The 22,403-nt window shown below is 41.0% G+C and overlaps 1 protein-coding gene across 5 annotated transcripts in view; it reads right to left on the bottom strand.

The window, feature by feature from the left end:
- DGKI (diacylglycerol kinase iota) overlaps window positions 1–22,403 on the bottom strand; it is a 206,078-nt gene that overhangs the window by 21,402 nt on the left and 162,273 nt on the right. For all 5 annotated transcript variants that reach the window (XM_062616484.1, XM_062616481.1, XM_062616478.1 and 2 more), the window contains one exon: window positions 9,978–10,003. In XM_062616484.1, coding sequence (XP_062472468.1) covers window positions 9,978–10,003 — 26 coding nt within the window. The remainder of the gene's footprint in view (window positions 1–9,977; window positions 10,004–22,403) is intronic.

Below are 22,403 nucleotides of genomic sequence, written 5' to 3'. Positions count from 1 at the left end.
AGATTCTCCTGGAAGGCATGCTAAGGCACATGAAAATCAACAAGGTGCTTGGTGACAGCCAGCATGGCTTCACTAAGGGGAAATCCTGCCTGGCCAATTTGGTGGCCTTCTATGATGGGGATACAGAACTGATGGACAGGAGCAGAGCAGCTGACATCATCTACCTGGACTTGTGCAAAGCATTCGACACTGTCCCACATGACATCCTTGTCTCTAAATTGGAGAGACATCAATTTGATGGATGGACCACTCGGTGGATAAAGAACTGGCTGGATGGCCACACGCAAAGAGTTGTGGTCAATGGCTCAATGTCCGGCTGGAGACCAGTAACGAGTGGTGTCCCTCAGGGATCGGTGTTGGGACCGGTCTTGTTCAACATCTTCGTTGCTGACATGGACAGTGGGATTGAGTGCGCCCTCAGCAAGTTTGCTGATGACACCAAGCTGTGTGGTTTGGTTGATACCCTGGCGGGAAGGAATGCCATCCAGAGGGACCTCGACACGCTTGTGAGGTGGGCTGATGCCAACCTCATGAAGTTTAACCATGGCAAGTGCAAGGTCCTACACCTGGGTCGGAGCAATCCCAGGCACAGCTACAGGTTGGGCAGAGAAAAGATTCAGAGCAGCCCTGCAGAGAAGGACTTGGGGGTGTTGGTTGATGAAAAAATGAACATGAGCTGGCAGTGTGCGCTTGCAGCCCAGAAAGCCAACCGTATCTTGGGCTGCATCAAAAGGAGCGTGACCAGCAGGTTGAAGGAGGTGATCCTGCCCCTCTACTCTGCTCTTGTGAGACCTCACTTGGACTATTGTGTGCAGTTCTGGTGTCCTCAGCATAAAAAGGACATGGAACTTTTGGAACAAGTCCAGAGGAGGGCCATGAGGATGATCAGGGGACTGGAGCACCTCCTCTATGAAGAAAGGCTGAGAAAGTTGGGGCTGTTCAGCCTGGAGAAGAGAAGGCTGCGTGGAGACCTCATAGCAGCCTTAGAATCATAGAATCATAGAATAGTTAGGGTTGGAAAGGATCATCTAGTTCCAACCCCCCTGCCATGGGCAGGGACACCTCACACTAAACCATATCACCCAAGGCTTCATCCAACCTGGCCTTGAACAGTGCCAGGGATGGAGCATTCACAACTTCCCTGGGCAACCTATTCCAGTGCCTCACCACCCTAAAAGGAAAGAATTTCCTTCTTATATCCAACCTAAACTTCCCCTGTTTAAGTTTTAACCCACTACCCCTTGTCCTGTTACTACAGTCTCTAATGAAGAGTCCCTCTCCAGCATCCCTATAGGCCCCCTTCAGATACTGTAAGGCTGCTATGAGATCTCCACGCAGCCTTCTCTTCTCCAGGATGAACAGCTCCAACTTCCTCAGCCTGTCTTCATACAGGAGGTGCTCCAGTCCCCTGATCAGCCTTCCAGTATCTGAAGGGGGCCTATAAGGATGCTGGAGAGGGACTCTTCTCTAGGACTGCAGTGATAGGATAAGGGGAAACGGGTTAAAACTTAAACAGGGAAAGTTTAGATTGGGTATAAGGAAGAAGTTCTTTACTGTGAGGGTGGTGAGGCTCTGGAATGGGTTGCCCAAGGAAGTGGTAAATGCTCCACCCCTGGCAGTGTTCAAGTCCAGGTTGGACAGAGCCTTGGGTGACATGGTTTAGTGTGAGGTGTCCCTGCCCATGTCAGGGGGGGTTGGAACTCAATGATCTAAATGTCCTTTCCAATCCTAACTATTCTATGATTCTACGATTCTAAGAAAGAGGTTGCCTTATAACCAAACAAGGGGCTATCTGATGGGGAACTTGATTGCCTGTAAGCCTGTAGAGGCATCAACTTATAAACATCATTATAGCTTAAAAAAGTCTTTCACTAGCCGTTTTAGAAACTCTAGCCCTTTCTATCTAACATCTAACTCTTTCTATCTAACATCAGCCATCAGAAAGGAGATGCTGGTGGTCTCCGTCTGAAGCAGCTGACTGGCATGGGAATGGAGAATGGGGCTCCTGGACTTTCTAGAGGAGTTCTGCCTCAGCCTAAATACGATGTAAAAAACATGATGGAAATATGACTGCAAAAATATGCGCAGTTTAGAGGCTTCCTGACTGGAACATAGTATCTCTTGTGCTAGCTAAAGCAAAGACTCATTGATATTTTAAAATCCTGCAAAAATATACCTGTTCACTGCCACTATCCACTGTCCTAAAGAAACAGATGGCAATCTAGATTTCCCCACAGCTTTGGGAAAGGCTTACAGCACTTAGGAAATCTAAGAGCAGTGGCACAAGTCTAGGTAGCTCACGACAGCAGGGCTGTGAGGCACTACTTCCATGAAAGACAATTAAATAAAAAGCCTGAGAGCTCAAAATGCTCCCAAGAGATGAAGAAAACCAACAGCGCAGCAACCTGCTTCAACCAAAAGCTCAAAAGCACATCAGCTGAACAGCAGCCAAACACAGATGTCTGATGACTATTCAGCAATGGGAATTTTATGGAGGCCTTCACACAGCATCTCGAGCTAATCTATCTGAACAGGAAAATGTGTGCATAAGCACGCATTCTCCAGGGTTTGAGAGACACTTTTCAAGAACTCTGGCCCTCTGATTAAGTCATACCTCAATAACATCTATTTCTAGGATTGCACAAAGAGGTAGAAAACCCTTCTGAAATATTCATGGGTTGTCTTTTAGTTACAAAAAGCACTGCATCCTGTGCAGATTCAAAGGAGAGAACTGACACAGTTTTGACTGCACCTGTTTGCCTAACTTGTGAATACAACAAAAATTTTAACATATAAAAAATCGTCCATTACTCAAGTAGTTATAAATATGCATTACAGACTTTTAAGAATTTCAGATTCAAACAACATACAGCATTAAACCACTGTTTAGAGAGAAGAAAAAAGTAAAAATAACTAGACAGGCTTGCTGGAGGGAAAGAAAAGCTAAATTCTCGCTTACACAGAAGTCCCTTCATGCAACTCTGGAAGGATAAAGAGTCTTTCAAGCAGATGTAAATTACACTCAAGCTGCCTTTAAGGTCCCATTTGCACTGTCAGGCTAGTTTAAAGGTACTTTGATGCCAATTAGAGTCCACCCTGAATTGTTTATATGGCACTGATGCTGAGTTGAGAGTGCAATTGATAGTTAAGAATGGAAATATACAGACCCTAATGCCAAACTTTTCCTGCAAGACTGTTTAACACAGATTTACAAAAGGAAGGGATGTCCAAAAAGAAAAAGGACTTCCTTTGTAAATGGTCCAAAAGCCCAAAGAACAGTTGCAGATAATCTAAGTACCATCTGGCAGACATCCTCACTTTTTTTCCTTTCCTTTTTTATTTTCATTTTTAAGCCAAGACAGGAACAATTAATGTCATTTTCAGGAGCGATGTAGTGGATGAAAATGGCTCTGATTAAACAAGAACACAAGGCAGTGAAGACTGGCTGACTAATGCAGCCACTTTGTCAATAGAGTGGCATTACTTTGGCAGGAAGAGAATTCTAGGTAAAACAATTAAGCAGTTTTTATTTAAAAATTAAAAGGGTAGCAATAAAAGGACCGTTGCTGGCCATGTTGTTCCTCCCCCTTCCCTGACTTGGTGGACCACTACCACCACAGGCTGGCTGCAGTGCCTTTGCCTGGTGATATCTAAGTAGCTGTTCCTCAACAAGCTAGGTCTTCACAGTAGGAGTAAACAATCTGGAAGTTAGTTCCAGCATTTATTTGCTGACCAAAGTCTTTGATGGATGGAGTGAACTGTTTTCTTGTTTTAGTTAAACAAGTTTGCCACTCTTATCTGACCATGGGCAGCCTCCGTGAGAAAGAATAAACAGGAGCAAAGTAGTCTGCAAGGTTACCCGGAGCTTCTGCTTGAAAATAGGTGCCCTGATTAAGACAGTGCATTTCTTATACCTACTTCCTCCTGAGGGGAAAGGGATAATGGCAGTGGCTATTTGGAAAGAAACATTTCCTGGTTTTCCTCTATTACTAATTCAGTTATCTGACAGACCTTTCCTTCCCAGCTGCCTACTGACCCCTCAGCCCGACAAAAGGTGGGGTGCAGGAACTTTTTAAAGGTTTTGGGCAGAGAGAACCTCCCTCAGACCTACAGAAATGCCTTGACAAAATACTTTCTCTTGCTATGGGTACCACAGGTCTGCATTGATACCAGCTGAGCTGAGAAGTAAATGAACAAACTCAGAGCAGATCCCCAAGTCAGAGTTGGCTCAACTGGCCAAAGACTACTTTCAAAACACTATCCAGGAGGGCTTCCTTCTCAAAGTGGCTAATTAATCAAAATAAATACCTGCAGTCAGGAGCCCCCCACTGTATTGTCTTTGATTTGTTCAGGAAAGTATTCCAAGACATCTCAATTTCTTGCTAGGTAAATGGCTGCAACATCACCCTGAAGAAAATGGCTTTTAAGCTGGCGTTGCAGAAAACCATTACTCACTCTTTTAAAGGAATCTGGTGTAAAAAGCAGAGGTGCTTAAAAAAATATATGTAATTTTCTTTTTCTTTTTAATTCTACTAGCACTGAGATGTTTGGGTTCACCTATAGCACCCTACTCATCCTTTTATTCATGAAGGCAGGATGCTTAAAAATCTCTTGAGGAGAACACCCTTTTGCAGACTATGACCAGCAACGTTAGTGGGCAGTAGCTCAAGAAGGAGAAAGGAGGTTGAGAGTGTAAAGTCCATGTTCTCCCTGGCCTCTAGGGAAGTTTCTCAGCTGTTGTGACCTTTCTGGAACTCCCACAGACATCTTCCTCTTCACATAGGTTCAAGACTTCTCTTTCATGGAACAGACAGCACTGGAGAAAATAGCATAGTTCACAGAACTTTCTGCCCCTGAGGCAGAAGCAGATATTGCATAGCAAAGCATTTTGCTGCATGGGGTGGAGTTGCCACTGTCTTCCATGCGGACACCTGATAACTCCCTTCCTTATAATTCATACGGTAGTTCTCACCATCCTGAGGGATATCTACAGACAGAATTATACCTTGCCCCAAGCTTGCTTGCCTCAGCCTTCCAGTTTGAAGCTGGTGCAAGAAATCCCTGTGGAAAACTCTTCTAATAGAGGTTAATTTGGAGGTCACCATTCTAAACCCACTTCACTGCTAAAACACTCCTAGCTCTACACAAATCCCTGCTGAGGATAGGACATCCAGACTGGATGGCTCTAAGTTACATCATGGAATTACCGTATGCCAGAATTTGAAAGATCTTTGAGTGTGTTCATCTTTCCAAGCAGAAATTTTTTTCCCTCATCTTCATCTTCTGTAAAACATTAATGCATTCATCTTAATTTCTCAGTCATCCCCTATTCCTTCATGAATTTGTAACCAATTACAGGAAAAAAAAAAACAAAAAAACAAACCAACAAAAAAACACCAAAACAAAACACACACACACAAAAAAAAAAAACAAGAAAAAAGAAACACAGAAACCACCAACAACAACAATAAAAAATACCCAAAGCACCATACAAACAAACAAAAAAAAAAAAACCCACAGGAAAACAAACCCACAAACCCAGAGTTTAATCACAGTAAAACCTCCTAGAAATTATGCTTATGCGGCAAAAACACGTCAGCTGGAAGCTAACAAGGCAAAAAAAGCCCTATTTCATGGGTTTATAGAGAAACAAGAAGAGCAAAAGAATAGAGACAAATATTTACAACCTCCTGTCTCCAGATCTTAATGCATAAGGATTAAGCACGGAGGTTGACTGCTACTTGAGGTGTATTAGTATAGCCACTTGAAACTTTGAATAGTTCCATCAAAGGCAAGGTTCCTCTGAAGTTAGGCAAACAAGTATTGAATTGCGACAGCTCCAAGTTGCCACTAGATAATTAACATGTGAATGTCCACATGCTGTTAATAGCACACTCAAGAGTTTGCTAGTACTTTTCTTTCAAAAGACTGAAATGGAACTTATTGTATTCTTTTTAAGAGCATTTCCCTCAGTTGCTCAGCTGATGATGAACAACAACCAACTCACAGGGTAACCAAAGAATGACAAAAATAACCCAGATGAAGTTAGACCAAAGGTAATGTAAATTATGAGATTATTCAATGTGTTTGCATTGGAAAATTTGTAGATAGATTTTTGCAGGCCAGCTGTGAATATGAGCAGGCAAGACATGATCTAGCATACATATGATGTACAGAGCAATACTGAAAGGTCCTGGGTGAAGGAAGAGTTTGGTAAACCTCAGCCATTCACTAAACAATCAGGCAATGACTGTGTACCACCCAGGCAATGAATGCATCGGAAGTCTACAATCCCATCACAGTATCATACCTGATCTAGAAATAATGGATTTGGTTTCTTTCACTAACCTCCAACAGCTTCAGACATCCTGAGCATAAGACCTGGATTTTTATAGAGTGAAAATACAGCAGGTGGTACCAATTACTAACAGTAGAAACTGCCTTTTCTCCATCTCATGACATCCACCAGGTCTTCTGTGACCCTGCTGCTTACCCACTGACTCTCATCAAATCCCAACACTCAAAGAAGACCGCAGTCCTCCTTGGCTGCAGGTCATGCAAATGCGCTGGGGCCCACATGACTGAACAGGTAGCCCTTACATTTCTTTCTTCAGAGCCACCACTCTAATCTCCTGTCTAAACTAGTATACTTTGGCATTTACTTAGCTTGTTCCGTTTTGTCAGTTAGTTAAGGAATTTGGAGGCTAGAGGTTTTGTCCTTTTTATGTTTTTGTTTGTTTGTTGGTTAGTTTCTTTTTCTTATCTAATTAAAAAAAAATAAAAGGAAAGGAAAGAAGAAGATAGATTTCACTCTTTAGTTATCTAACTGTACCAAGAACAAAGACACAAACCTCTACTATAATCTTTAAGAGATTTTGGGATTTTCTAGCAGTACTGTTTCCCTTTCTGTGCCAATTAAAATGGCTCTGTTTTCTAACTGATAAAGGTGCTGTTAACACGTGTCCACAACAAGAAGCACTGTATGCTGTTACAGTTGTTCGATAGATGCCCAGTCCCATACAGATGGTACTTTACCCTCACCCTCTCTTCAAGCCAGAATAGTGCATTGTCCTAAAAGAGATTAATGGAAGTGCCATTCACATTAGACACTAATGCTGATAGTAGCTCCGTTACTACACCACAGATGCAACTAATGCTTGAAGCAAGCAGTCCACACTGGAGGAGAAGTGGGACATTCAGAAACCAAAGTGAGGTGCAGTGAAAGAATCCCTGCAGAATGCAATCTCATGGTCAATGGGAAAGAGACATTAGAAAAGGAAGACAGAAAGAAGAAAAACAAACAACAGAGAAACAGCCGGGGGGGGGGGGGAATGAGGACTGAAGATTCAAGTAGACAAAACAAAGATCAGGAACTCAATGGGAATTTAAAACAAAAGATCCAACACAGCAGAGAAAGCGCCCTTTCACAGCAATGGCCAACACCTCATGTCATCAGAAAATCAGCACTAGAAAGTTGACCTGTAATAGGTAAGAGCAGCTGAAACACAGTGATACCAGGGAGTGTAAGTTATTCTACAGTTGGATCTTGCCTCATTGTGCACCCCAAAGATTATCACCTTATAAAATTACATGCAAATGTTTAACATCTTAAATAGGCAAAGAGTTGAGTACTGATTAATAATGAAAATAAGAGTCTCAAAACTGATTCCTGTATACCTATTCCAAGGAAAATATACCAGGAGAGGTCTGCACAAACACTACAAAAGAGGCAATTCAGAGATAAGTTTTCAGCTCTCTCCTGGCCCCTCTCTGGTTTTGTTTAGACAAGAGATTTCAGATTCAAGACTACTTTGAGATGCTCTCACACATGCATAAAGTGGACTGAGAAGCAGCTAGGCTCAAAAGACCTCATGCTGTAGAACTTTTGTCATGTTATCCTTCTAGTACTGTGCTCATTTACCATGATTTTTATGTGGCATAACAGGACAGAGGAAATCCAAGGATTAGACCTCTCCGTCTGAAAACTCACTGAGGTACGGATGACAAATCTAGTTGGATACTCCACAGGCATGGAACACAAAACTCCTAATAACTATCACTATCATGTCGCTAATTGTTCAAAGGCCTTTCATCTGCATTTCAGAGGTTTCTTATGAGAGAAAGGGAAAATAGGGAAGGAAAAGGCTCTTCAGCAATGTTTATCAAACCTGAAAAACCAGACCCTGGCAGCAGATGGTAGATGGCAAACAGGAAGATTTTGTAAAAAAAAAAAAACCTAGAACAGTATAAAAATACTGGAAAGAAGGAAATCATTATGACAGCAGGAAATACTAAAATTTAGAGATACACAAGCAAATGCATTTACAATGTCTGTGGCTCTATTAATAGATAAAAATGGAGCAATAGAATAAATGCAAGGGAAATGAAAAAGCACGAGCATTCTGTCACTAACAAGCTTATGCACTGACAAGCAGCTTGAGTCCAGGTCTTGAAATAGTACATTAGACCGTAATGTTTTCAAATTTCTTCTGAGGATTAGATAAATGCCACATACTGTTAACTCTTACAGGTCTCCAGTACTTTATACTAAGAAGCTGTGCTCAGGGTGAAAAAGCAGGTGAACTATTAAACAAGAAAACACCGCTGGTTCACAACGTCAATGAACTGTAAATCACCAGGTACACCAGGAAATTAAAACTATGCTTCTGCCATTTTTGTGTTCTTATTCGTCAGTGGATCCACTCTTATCAGACACTAGGAATGGACTAGACAAGCTAGATATATCTTTTGTATGATATATTTGTCCATTTTTATGGCTTTCTTGTAACTTCCTTTACTAAGAAATGACACATCAAGGAGACGGAAGAGAATTTATTAATGACAGTATATTTGACAGCCACTATACTGGATTAAAAAGATCTTGGCTGGAGGCAATGATGATGTAGGCTGATACGTAACTAGTCACTCTGCACTCCAAGTGAACATACTTCAGTGACATGCTTCCAGGTTCAAATCTCCTTACATCTCCATTTGCTATAGTCCTTACTATTCCCCATCTGGAACTTTCTTGAATACTACTTACTGTATTGTCCAAATTTTTTTCTGATTGTGTAACAGCATACAAATTGAATGCCAGAAGAAAATAGATCTTTATTTCTCCTGTAGTCCAAAATAATATTCCTAATTCAGACCTACATGATGATCTTTCTCCTTTCAGTCTCTTTAGACTCTTTTTATAATTTTTTTTTTTTTTCCCATTCCTTGTGCAACCCTGCCAGTGCAATTACCACCTCATTTGCAGTATGCCTTTGGATTTCAGTACCAACGCAACTATACTTTAATGTACTTTAGAGGGATATTTATACCACCTAGCTCTAAGCGCCTAAGGTGGTCAAGTTATTAAGTAGCTAGTCGCTGAAAACTCCCTCTTTCATCCATGGGAAAAGATTAGATCCTTCAGTCTTCTTCAGAACAAGTATATTACCACAACCTGCAACTCTTGCTACTCAAGCTGTGAGATTTCTACATGTAGAAGCTCCTAGCTGTGCTAAAGTCCATGCCATACTACCAAACTGTCTTTAGTGGCAACCCAAGACATTATGGGTTCAAGTCTTTAAAACATAATACACTCTCCTCTTCTACAAGGTGCTGTCCTGTAAGAGTCGGGAGAGAAGCTCATCTTCACAAAAACCATATATCGTTCTTTAACACATAGTTTTCCAGAGGTGAAGCCTTACACGGTTGTGTGAATAGATTGCAAAGACTTGCAACAGTTCCATTTCATTGAGCAAGATTCATTTTACAAATAATTCAACACAGGCTTAACTTCTGCCAGCCCCAACTAAATCAACTAAATGAACAAGCGCTTGATGTCTAGGGGTCAACAATGTTTGAGCAATATCAAAGTTTAATTATTATAATGTAATTTTTCCCCACCACAGCTTGTGTTAAAAACCAGCTAACTAGCTTTAGTCTCAGTTTTAATATGCTCTTAGTATCTATACGACAGATCTTACCTTGATCTTCTGAAGAGACCGGTGACCTGGAATAAAACAACAAAGTCCAGTCAATCTTTTGGTTTGAAAAGGCCACAATTAAGTTCAAGTATCACTGGGGGGGATAGGATATGGAGGAATTTAAAGGTTTTATTTTAGGTTTTATTCTTTATTCCTTAGAAGAGAGGGCTAGAAGGCATTTGATGAGAAAAGAGCAGAAAAGGGCAGACACCTACTCTAGCAGCATGCCCTGCAGACCAGAGTGGCAGTATGGAGTCACATCCAAAAGGCAGCTGTCAGCTGCACTGTTTAGTATTCATGCCAAAAGTGTCTGTAGGTACTTGGCAAAAAACTGATCTACTACTGTCACTGTTGGAAATAGCTGACATTACTGGTAAGAAAGTCCTGATCCTCCTGGTATTGTTGAAGGGACCATAATTAAGTGTGGGCCAGGAGAAAACCTCACAACTAGGATAGCTGAGGAAATGACAGCTTGATGGGAACTCACAGTCATTAAGGTAGCCACTTTTCTTGCTACAAGTCAAATGTATGTAGTGGCCAGCATAAAACACTAGTCATAATCCTGGCAGCTCATGCTATCTTCACAAAAGCAACAAAAGCAGACAAAAAACCCACCAAACGAACCCCACTGCCCTCCCCCCAAAAAACCAAAACCAACCAAACAAAAAAACAACAAACAAAAAAAAAACCAAAAACCACAACAATACAACCAAACTAAAACCAACCAAACAAAAAAGTTTGGACAGCTGTAATTACAGCAAATGGCAACATAAGAGCAGCAACGTAAAAGTTACAGGGTTCCCTAACCAGTGGCTTAAGGTTCTGGTAATACACCAAGAGTGGGGGGTTATAAAATATAGAGAAACTCTCAGTGCACCCAGCAATGAGCAGAAGAACCCCACTGAATTCCAGGGACTTGTGTCATAGCTCCCATTGCTAAGGATCACGCTCCTCATCCTTTTGGTCAACACCCACAATAAAGTAATATAAAGAGCTGTAAAATATCATCTCTCCATTTTCCCCTTTGCTGCAGTACCTTGACTTAGCAAAACTGGGCTTAATTGTACAGCCAAGTCTGTGCAAGTCTAGTTGTTCAGACTAGATTGACAGCACACAGTGAATTGGACCATTGCCTCAGCACTTCCCCAGCAAAGATTCTCGACTGCATATATAGCCTTCCCACCCAGGTAACAGTGAGTTTGCTCCTGTGGTGAAAGGGTCAATCCATGCTTCCTTTCAAAGTTATGGTTAATTTTGCACCAATGTACAAAAATAACAAATTACCAAAGATTGAAAAACGTTAGTGTTGCCAGCAAACAGATCAAAGCTGACATGAAAAGCAGCCACGGAGGGGTGAAGGGAAAAGAAAGAACAAAGGGTAAAAGAACACATGTATATTTAACTGAGTCAGCAGGAGATGAGGTCTGGACCAGGGTAAAGGAGAGTTAGAAACCCTGTATTTAGAGGAATAAAGGAGCTAAGGAAGGAGTCATGATCTCATTCCATAACAGAGGTCTGAAAATGAAGGTTGAGGGATTATAGAAGTTCAGAAGCAGATATGCAAATATGTAGGTGCAAACAGGAAAGATGGAAAGAAAAGAAGGAAACTTTCCTAATGAGGTATGCAAATTTTTAGGTTTAAAAAGAGCAAGAGATTTGCAGAGAAAGAGAGGAAAGAGTTACAGCACAGCTGGAGCAATGGTCACTGTGAAAGGAAAAAATGTGATTGCCTAATTAAGATTCTGACTGTGCAAGAAGCCAATGAGTCTGTATGGATCAGAATTAATTAATCCCCTACTCCCATTAAATCCTCTGATTGCTGCTGAACATCCTAGGCATGTATCCTGCTCTGCTGCCAACCAGGCCAGCTCTGCCCTTATTCTTCAGCCATGCTTGTGGAAATACAGTAGGAATACAGGTAACTCAGAGGATTAGTAGGCACCACTAGGACTCCTTCCCACTGCTTTGATCAGTTAGTTAGAGGTCTTCCGCCATAACCCACAGGAGAAGCTCTCCTGAAGGTCAAAATAGGCAGTGTTTCCTACAAGGTTAAAGAATGTAGAATGGCCCATATCAAGAGATGCAAATTTTTAGGTACTTAAGAATATTTTTACACACAAGAGTCATGCCAGGCTCGTTCGCTCGCGTATGCTGACTCTCTGCCCATTGACAGTGCAGTATCCCACAGCGTCAGTAGAATTTATTCCTTTGTTTTGTTTCTTAATTGCACAGTTTCATCACCTTTCCAATCATTATTCGAAACAATAAAATAAACAATAAAGATTATCCTACAATTTGCCTCTTCTTTCTGCCTGGTAAAACAGATGTCATTATTTCCTTAAAGCATCAACAACAGAAGATATACTATTACTGCCTTCTCGATTGAAACATTTGAAGGGAGGGATGAAAATTATGAAAATGCATATTAAGTAACCCAAATTAGTATGTATTTTTCAAAATACTACTGTCATATACCTTTGTTTTATGCCTTCAAAACAGTGGTTAAAAACGAAAGAAATCTAACAGATACTATTGTTGCTAGTGGGAGTGTTATCATTTGAAAGGCTTTATCAAGCATCTTTTGAAACTGTGGAGCCTGATATCCTGAGAAAATAAGGTTTATATAATTGCAGCATCGTGATATGTATATATGCACCTCTGCCTCATCCTAATAAAGTTTGAGCTTGTTGGCTCATTTCACCTACTGTTAACAGACAGGCTGGAGACCCAATTCCTGCTTTCCCAAGGAAACACAATAGCATAAATTCAAACTTTCTGCATAACTGCGAAGCCATAAGGAGAGGTTTTGAATACCTCAGCCACAGGAAAGCCTCAATGGGAGCTTCTACCATTGCAGATACCAAAGTTTCAACCACAATAAACTAGGCTTCTTTTGTTCCATTATTGACATAAAATATTTTGGCAAAGAGCAAAGAGGTCTTTCAACATTCTCCTACAATTACAGGCCATACATTTTAGCGGGGGGGGGGGGGGGGGAGGTTTTCCAAACTGTTCAAGTACGGGCCTAGGTACACCAAGGGGAATCTTGCTTGTAACTAAAATGTAAGAAAATAAGGCTGCTGAAAAGTCCACGCTAATAATGCTGGGCATTTTATGCATTGTCTGTTTTACCCCATGCTTATGACAGGCTCTAAGGGAGGAAGGAAAGCAAGTCTAATGACCTGCTCCAAACACGTGCACTCATTCCACAGGCACAGGGGACTTTCCTGATAGGAGAAAAAAAAAATCAAGTGGATACTCATATTTCCGGTCACACGTCTTTCTCTTGGGTCTGTAAGAAGTGTGAGGGATATGCTGTGGCAGCACTGGTCATGAGGTGGGTGTCCTGAGGAGGGAGGATTCTCAGCTGCTAACATCCACATGGTAACCATCTATATAGCACCTGTCGGCTGCCCTCCTTGTATGATTCTAGCTGTGTGTTTGACTGTCAATAAAGAAGCAAGTCATCTCACAATGTCCAGGACTTAAAAAAAGTAGAGACAAGTCACAGATATTTCAGAAGAACTAATAAACTGTGAAGATCTGTGGTCCCACCTGGGACAAAACACTTGGCCAAATGGAGTCTTGAAGAAGTTTTCATTTGGATAAAAAAAACAAAAACCTCAAAACCATCAGGAAAAGGTTTGGACACTGCAATATCCTGTTCTTAGCCATTTCAGAACAGAATAGCTGTTTTGTTATATGAACTGTTAGCTTTTCCTGGTTTTATCTTGGTGTAAAATTAACTTGTAGAAAGGCTCATCACCTCCCCAAGAGAGTAAAGACAGGCCAAATTGTCTATAACTGGCTACGTTTCCAGAATCATGAGATAAAATTAGCTCTTCTACAAAAACACTCTTTTCCCATGCATAAAAGGAAAACCCAATTTCAAGTATTTTCACAAAATATATTAATCTGACTTTTATACTGCCCTGGTTTGATGGATGCTTTATGAAGAGCTATTGAATGACTAGATAAAGTGAAGATAAACATTACTATGGTGACAGGGAAGGGGATCAGAAGGGAGGAGAAAGGAAAGTATGTTATCACCTCCATTTGCCTTTTGTGCTGCTCATACTCCTCCTTTCTCTATAGGTCCTGCAGTAGTGTTCTCCTGTTGCAGGGTTGCAAGCTCTACTCAGAGCTGAAACAGAACTTGCAAGCCTCAGACTGAAAGAGGAAGCTGTGCATTGCCCATTCCTCCACTCCCTATGCAAGCAAAGCAGTACCTTTTGTGCTTAACACAAAATGCAAAAGTATTTCCCAGGAAATGAGGTAGTCATATTTAGAAATGCATGGAAAAAGACATAATAATAATGTAAAAAATGTCATACATTCACTAGATGCTTCCAACAAATTGGAAGATTTATGATACTGAAGGCATGAGACATGTCCACCTAGCACAGCACTGTGCCTCAGAGTTAATGGCCTGATCCAAAGCTCACTGGATTTTTTCCAGTCATTCTTACAGGCTTTGGATCAATTGCTGGCAAAAATCTAATCCTCCAAAATAGCCAAGACAGCCTTCAATATCATACAAGCCTTCCCCAAAGAGCAAAATACTCACAGCTGTTTCCAAGAGCACTCTCCGATGTGGAAGCAATAGATTTATTCAGCACTGGAAGGGTGGAAAGGGAATATTCATTTCTAAGGAGGGAAGGGCAGGGACTGTCACAGTTTCGAGCCTAGTCAACCAAGGCTTAGGAACCTCAAGAAATACAACCAGCCTCCAACAGATGAATTCTAAAAAAATTTCAGCAAATGGGTACATTACTCATGAAGACAAAAGCCTCTGGAGAAATAAAGCCGGAGCTGATGTAAAGCAGCTATTTTAATCAATAAACCTGTAGCAGAAACCATCTGCACCAGGCCTATTTAAAACCAGACATTTACAATTTAAAGGCCAAATAACAATCTGCATGCAGCAATTCTTCTGGGTTTTATGACCATTCCATTTTTTCCCTGCTTAAAAAATGTATTTCTGCAAACTTTCTAATTTAGTCTGACAACAGCTGCCTGTGACAAGGGGAGGGGAAGAGCTTTCAGATTAAACCCATTCCTTCTCATTTTGCAGATAGATCTATTCAGAATTGAAAGTGGCATCCTTATTGGGATTTATTCACATATTTCCTGGTTGTAATTGAAGAAAATTATTAGAATATTAAGTGTTTTTAAAATAAAGGTGAGGAAAAGCCCCATTTCAGCAGTCTCTATCAATGTCTCTGGTACTGGGAGTCACCTGCAGCCACAGCTGCAGCATGTACCTTGTATCTTACTGGCAGAAAGGCAGAACTGCTTGCTTTCCTGGTCCATCAGCATCTCTTACTTGGAGGCACTCAGTAAAAGTTAAACATAATGCCCACCCAGAGCATCACCATTTGCTGCTATGGCACCTGATAAAAAATAAAAGCTTAAGAATTACTGAGAGGTTCCCCACATTTCTACTTCAACCCTATACCTTCCCAATTCAGAGTGACCTTGGCACGCTAGAGAAGTGGGCTAACAGCAGCCTAGCAAGTTCAATGAAGGCACATGCAAAGTCCTGCACCTCAGGAGGAATAAACCCATGCAATAAGACAGGCTGAAGGCCTAACAGTTGGAAAACAGCTTTGCAGAAAAGGATGCAGGGTGTTAGCAGAGTATAAGTTGTCCATCAGTCAGCATAGCTCTCTGAAACAGCGAAGGCCAATGGCATACTGTGCAAGAGCACAGCCAAAAGGTAGATGGAAGCAATTTTTACCCTCTACTGAGTGCTTGTGACCCTTGAGAACAAGGCGGACATTGACACCTGGACTGAGTTCCACAGAGAGCTGCAGAAATGGTGAAGGCATATGAGGAGGGGCTGAGGGGCCTGATTTAGTCCAGTGAGAAGAGAAAACTCAGGGAAAATCTTATTGCTGCCTTCAACTACCTAATGGGAAGGTATAAAGAAGACAGAGCCAAAGTCTGCTTGAAGAAAGAAGAGGAGAAGCAAGAGTAACAAGTCAGGACATGTTACTTCATTCAGACTGGCTATTAGGAAAAAAAATCACCATGTGGATAGTCGAATACAAGAACAGGCTGTGCAGAGAGACTGTGGAATTTCCAGCTTTGCAGATATTCAAAATTCATCTGGAAAAGTCTCTGAACAACTTTGTCTAGTTGGACCTATTTTGAACAGAGGTTTGCATTAGATGACCTTCGTAAGCCATTCCCAACCTAAATTTTTCTACAATTCTATGAATCTCTCTACAAAGTTTTCTGTTTTTACTATCCCAGCTTTCCTGTTATCCTTTACTTTGAAGTATTTCTCATGGACAATGGCCATACTGTCTCACACACGTGGGAAAATGCTGACCAGCAACGCTCCCTGAATCTAAAAAATCCCATTCAAGTTGTTTATTATTTTGCAGAAATATGTTTGGACATGTCCTGTTGATTTGTAACAACCAACTATAGAGCCTGATTTCTTCTAATTCTGCTAAAGCAAAGATGAGTACTTTTTCTAGCATCTCTGTAACTTCTTTCAGCAGCCTCAAGCCTCTACCTGCACATAAACCACTGCCTCAGCCTCTTCAACAAGCAGTCCAATATACAGGAATGTAGCTCGGTGATTCTTAGGAGAATAAGAGCAATATTCCTCAGGTATATTCCCTTCTGTGTCTCAGGCACGTCTGTGTCGCTTGTATTGTTCAATATTGTCTCTTATATTGTTCTTCATATTGTTCTTATTATTGTCTAACCTTTTACCATTTCTCTGCCCACTGTACAGTGTTTTGAACGAAGGCTTGGGACACCACAATGCAGCTATAGCTGAAGTTGTACTGACACCCAGAGGAGTTGCCTCGGAATTACTGCTTAACAAGGGAATAAAAAGATTTTCTTGCAAAATCAGCTGTAAAGACAAACATACTTAATCATGATTTAAAAAGAAGGAGGATGAGAGAGAAATGTTTTAACACATTCTTCTTGAAAAAGATAGCTCTACCTTGGAATCTAAGTCAAAACATGACCTAAGAAAGCTGGCTTGTTATTTACTTGAAAAAGAAAGTATTTCCAAATGACCAGCAGGATCACTTTAGGGTGATTGTGGGTTGTTTGCTGTTGGTTTTTTTTTAAATACTTGGTCTCTCTTTTTCTTATCACCACATGACATCAAAATATCTCAGGAGAATATAAGGAATTCATTTTGAAGAGGGCTTGATGCAAGCTTCTTTGAAATGTTGTTCTTCCATTTCCAGATTTGAATTAAATCTGCAATTTGAATTAAAACTGCTTGAAAAATCAGGGGGGTCAAAAGGCAAAAAGGAAATGCAGTAGCTGATATGACTGTAATCCTAAAAGAAACAAAGCAAGATCTAGCCACACCATGTAATATTTTGGTGACACAACAAACTGGATGTCCAAGCACTGGATGCTGTTTGAAACAGCTCTTTATTAAGAAGACCTGGAACAGGAACTAAACAGGTTAGGTATATGCACCTTCTTAACATTCTACATTAAATTAAGAAAAAAAAGTTAGGTGCAATCAGGTAATAAATTATCTGGCTTTTTTCCTCAACAGTGGATCTGTTTTACTTTTTCCAGGAAAAGATTAACCCAGAGGTCTTTTTACTATGACTTTAAAATTTTATTTAACCCAGAGAAAGTAATTATTTTGGTAACCACAAAGCCATGTCAGCCACACTGCAAACACGTCAGTTACACTCTGATTCAGAAGATGCATCCGCAGTTGGCCCTCAGGCTAGATAGACTCAGAATAGTTCAGGTTGGAAGCAACCCAGCTGCTTGGTATCTTGAGATACCATCAAAATAATCTTAAGGCCAGTTTGGGTTTCTAAACAATCTAGAAGATACCCTAAGTGGTGTGTTTGTTACCACAAAGCAAACCACTCACTCCTGATAAATAGCCTTTAGTGGTTTTAGGGAAAGACAGATTGAATCACAGGAATCCCTCAGAAGTAGAATCCTGTAATTATGTTCATAAACAAGTGGCCTGATCTTCACAAGTGCTAAGCACTAAGCAACCCTTGCTTGCTGTCTTTAAAAAAAAAAATGTAAAAGAAGTAGAAAGATCACCTCAGTTAATGTGCATAACACACAAGTCCTAGACAGAGCAGAACTGCTGAGCTCTTCACTCTCTTGCTTTGAAGTAATTAATGGAGAACAAAACTTGCGACTGGAGTTTCAGGTATGGTTCTGTGCTGCACTTTTAGATGCCTGGCACAGAAAAGAGAATCTAGGAGTCAGGGTTACGCTGGCTCCAAGCCATCTTTGACTGATTTCAGCTCTTGGCATAATTTAAGCCAGGTCCATCTGTCCCGGCTTGCCCATGGGCATCAACACTGCCAGGAACCTCAGCAAGGCTATGTGTCATGGCCCCCACTCCGCGTGTATTTCCCTCCCTTGCACACACCTCTGTGCCAGCACTACTAAGTGCTCCTTCAGCTACTGAAGGAGCTACTGTCTCAGCTGCTGTCTCACCTACCGAGGCAAAGCTGTGGGGTTTAGTGCTCCTTTCCCAGCGCAGAGGAGCAGCAGGCAAGCAGGGACAACTTTTCTCCCTTTCCATTAGAATACTTCTGGGCTTTCAAAAGTTTGCCTTCTCACACAAGAAATCCTTTGGCAGGAATTTTAAGAAGAGACAGTACCTCCTATACCCTGACATGTAAGTCTGCAGCCAGAGGACTAGGACACACACCCTGGACATGGAAGAGCAAGGGCAGCTCCCTGCAGAGGCCATGTCAAGATGCACAACCTGGGAAACGTGTTCCCTGTCCCTCAGCAGTACCTATATGAGCCAGAGAATCTCTCCCCAGCCCAAGAACATCAAACCCAGCTCATATTCATGGGTACTCTCTGTTTCAAGCAACATTTCTCAGAAGAAAAAACCTCTTACATGCACACATCCACCGAGTAAAAACAGCTCACCAATATATTTTTCAAGCAGCCCTAGTGAAAAACCTTGCTTTTAATTCAATGAGTCAAGCAAAAGCTCATGTCAAAAATATTGTTCCCAGCCTCATCCAAACACTTGAACTTTTTGGATCTAAAATACTAAACCACAAACTTCAAAAGATGACCTATTTTCACATGACTATGCTTTGTTTCTAGCTTTTTGTTGCATGATATTCTGACACTCTAGTTTGCAGCCACATCTGAAATCTGAACATGTAGCTATCTGAAGAATTGAAGTTAGCAAAGGTTTGACTTTTTGGAGTTTAACAATGTGAACTCAGGCAAAGAGGCACTTCCGTGTGATAGTCTAGAGCAGTCATTTTACTAAACTACATCTCTATTCTCTTTACAAGCATGTTAAAAAGAATTTAGGAATATGAACAGGGTATCAGTAAGTACAGTCTGAATGCATATTATGAGATGTCCTAGTGTGAAAGCTTGGACGCACCGTATATCCCAATGTGTGTTACATATGTACAGGACACTGTTTCAGACCCACGTCCTGAAGCTTGTTAGTTTTGTCTTTGATAAGACAGCTTGGTACTGAGTGAGAGCACATTAAGAACCAGTCTCCTCTCTGAGCAGATGGCAGCTCCTTATGGCAGGGACAGAGCATGTGGACACAGGCTTGCTATTCCTGTGCAATACACAGAAAGCGAGAACTCGGATGGTTTGGGGTTTTTTTTTTCCTTACTTCAACTCTTACAAATAAGTAACAAGTAGACACAAATACAGACATACATACTACCTAAAACTACAAGGTTCATTTCTCTCACAACTTTTATTGAACTGCTATGCTGAAAGATATTCAGCCTATATTTACACTAATGCTTAAGCAAGCCCAGAATACATGTTTTCTTTTGGTCAGTCATCCTATATCAGCCCAGTAAACCCAGCTAGCCCTCTTCCAGTGCCTTTAATGTCACTGGGGGCCTAGGTCTGCTGTTTCCACTCCATAAAGCTGAAGAGAGGGATGTTCACATTCTATAGTGTCATCCTTGGCTTCCACGTCTCCTCCATCCTTCTCTGGCCAGGTGCAGTTACCATATGCCTGATGCTTGCAGGAAAGCAGTCAGCCCTAAAGATTGAATCACCAACTGTCATTTTCTTTTACCTAGCCAAATGGAAAACAAGGATACAAGAAGTGACTGCCTTGATACATTCCCCTGCATTCTTTGCTGTAGAGCTGCTTTACATTTCAGTGCAGACAGTGCTTTTCAGTCAAAGGGCTAAAGTAAGCAAACAAGGATGGAAGCAAAGGGGAAAAAAAAGATAAAGAAAGAATTGTAACAAGAAAAGAGAAAAAAGAATGAATTGTACTGTTTCATCAGCCTTGGTTATCAGCCAGAGGGTGGAAAGCAGATTTATAGCTGTTATGGTAAACCATTTAAAGAAAACCAAGGCACCCTATCTGTACTCTGTCCACATCAATTTTATCCTTTAAACATACTCCAACAACAACAACAACAAATAAAGAAAAAACAGCAACAAAAAAAACCTTACATTCCACACATAAAACTCTTTTTTCCTCCTCTTATTGACTGGAACTATTCACAAAGCATTGTCAAGATAGCTGGTAGTTGACTTTTTCAGCATCCAGGTAGGAAGGTCCCTTTGTCAAGCACATGCATATTCTGTTGCTTGAAATCACCCCCAAGTTGAAGAGGAGAGCTGGACTGCTTGCATTTCCCTTTTGGAAAGCAGGATGCCAGTTGAGAAGCAAGATCTCTCTAAAGAAGCCAATTTGTAGTCTTATGGTGCGTGGGAGTGTTTTGCATGTCAGTATCTGCCAAAATAATTTGTCAGCAGGGTGAATTTCTTCAGCTGTGCATCAGGTGTTGAGATGCTACAAAAATCATCAAGAGCCCTCATTCTGAGGGCTCAGGGGCAGGTGGGTGGGAAAGAAGGAAACTAAAATTCCACCCAATCCTCTCTGGGGAGCTACATTCTGAATAATAAAATTATTTGCTAATAAGTACTGATGAGGAAAAAAACATCCTACAGGATACAGTATGGGATGTACTCTATTTCCGCCACATATTGAAGGGGAAGAAACACAAACCCACCTCATCAGATGTGCCTACTGTTGCTAAAACCCCTTAGCAATTCAGCACCTCAACAGCAAAGGTTGGAGAATTAATTCTGGAAGAAAACAAACACTATTTGCATTGCACTTACATACACAAATAAGGCCATACACATGAAAAACTAAACCAAATTCTGGTTTCTTCCTTTTCCAATTACAGTTAACAAGAGCAGAAGCAAAAGATGATGTGTTAAAGCTCAGTAGTGTTGTGGGATGGGTTACCAGGATAATGTTTAAGTACCAATTACTGATGACCAGAAATTTCAAGGAGGAAAAACCATTATTTTTCTACACCCCATTTATCTGTAGATAAGGCCAGATTTTGGCAGTAGTGACATAAAAATTCTGCTAATCAGCAGGGGCAGAGGTGATTAAATAAGGTTTTCCATGTATTCAGTCACTTAAAAGTGACACCAGAGGATTGCTGAAAGCTCATGTTAAACAGTTTCCAGAACCATCTGACTCTCACTGTTTGCAAAGGTCCTTTAGGGACTGGTGGGTGCAATCACCATAGAACCATGGCTCATCCCCTGACCTAGAAGGGACCGCACGTGATAACACTTTCTCTGGTTCTGCTTCCATATCTTCAGACATCAGAGCAAAATGACAGGATCTTCCCATACTCAGAATCATCCCCAAGATGGTACCAACATGGCTGAAGTAACACAAACCCTCTTGAATCCTGAGTTAAGAACATCTGTTCTTGTGTTTACCTCGCATACACAGTCTGTACATGACACACTTAAGATATACCAAAGACATATCTCATGAAGGCTAGTCTTTGAACAGATATTTTGATGCCAACACTCCTCTCCATCCCCTGTGATTTTACCATTATTTTCCTCTTTAAACTGTGTTCCTTTTTTTCTGTAACTGATTCAAGGTGTGTCTATTAATCCAGGAGTCCCTTCTCCTGGCTATGACAGGGATGAACATCACTAGAATTAGAGACATTGCTTGGTGAAAGTGGACATGGATTAAGTGACAATGTGGGAGAGGCTCAAACTTAACTTGTGAATTAATATTTATCCAGGTAAAGGTCTTACTCCCAGGTTCATGACAGATCATTTGGCAAGTTCATGTGTGTTCTCTATCTAGAGATGCACTTGAGTTTGCTGCAAAAGCAGCTTCAGAAGGAAAAAGAAAACTTCTAGAAAAATTGCAAAAGCTGGACACTTAAATTAGCTGCCAAATAGTAACAGATACCAGCAGCAGTAGCTGTCCTTCAAGAAACTTTTGAAATCCCACAGGTTGCAAAGCAGCACAGAACACAAAGCAAGGTTTTTCTTTGGTGCCAATATGGGAAAAGTATGAATTTCACTGGGAAGTATTGCTTTCTGCAGTGCTACAGTCTCCAGATTGTTTTCATATTCAATGATTGCACCACAAAATAAAAATAAATA

Source organism: Pezoporus occidentalis, unplaced genomic scaffold, assembly GCF_034315485.1.
Source record: "Pezoporus occidentalis ecotype Australia unplaced genomic scaffold, CSIRO_AGI_Poc_V1 ctg19, whole genome shotgun sequence".
In the NCBI taxonomy this organism is placed as follows: Eukaryota; Metazoa; Chordata; class Aves; order Psittaciformes; family Psittacidae; genus Pezoporus; species Pezoporus occidentalis.
Note: the sequence above shows the minus strand (reverse complement) of the source record. Positions and strands in the feature narration are given on the sequence as shown.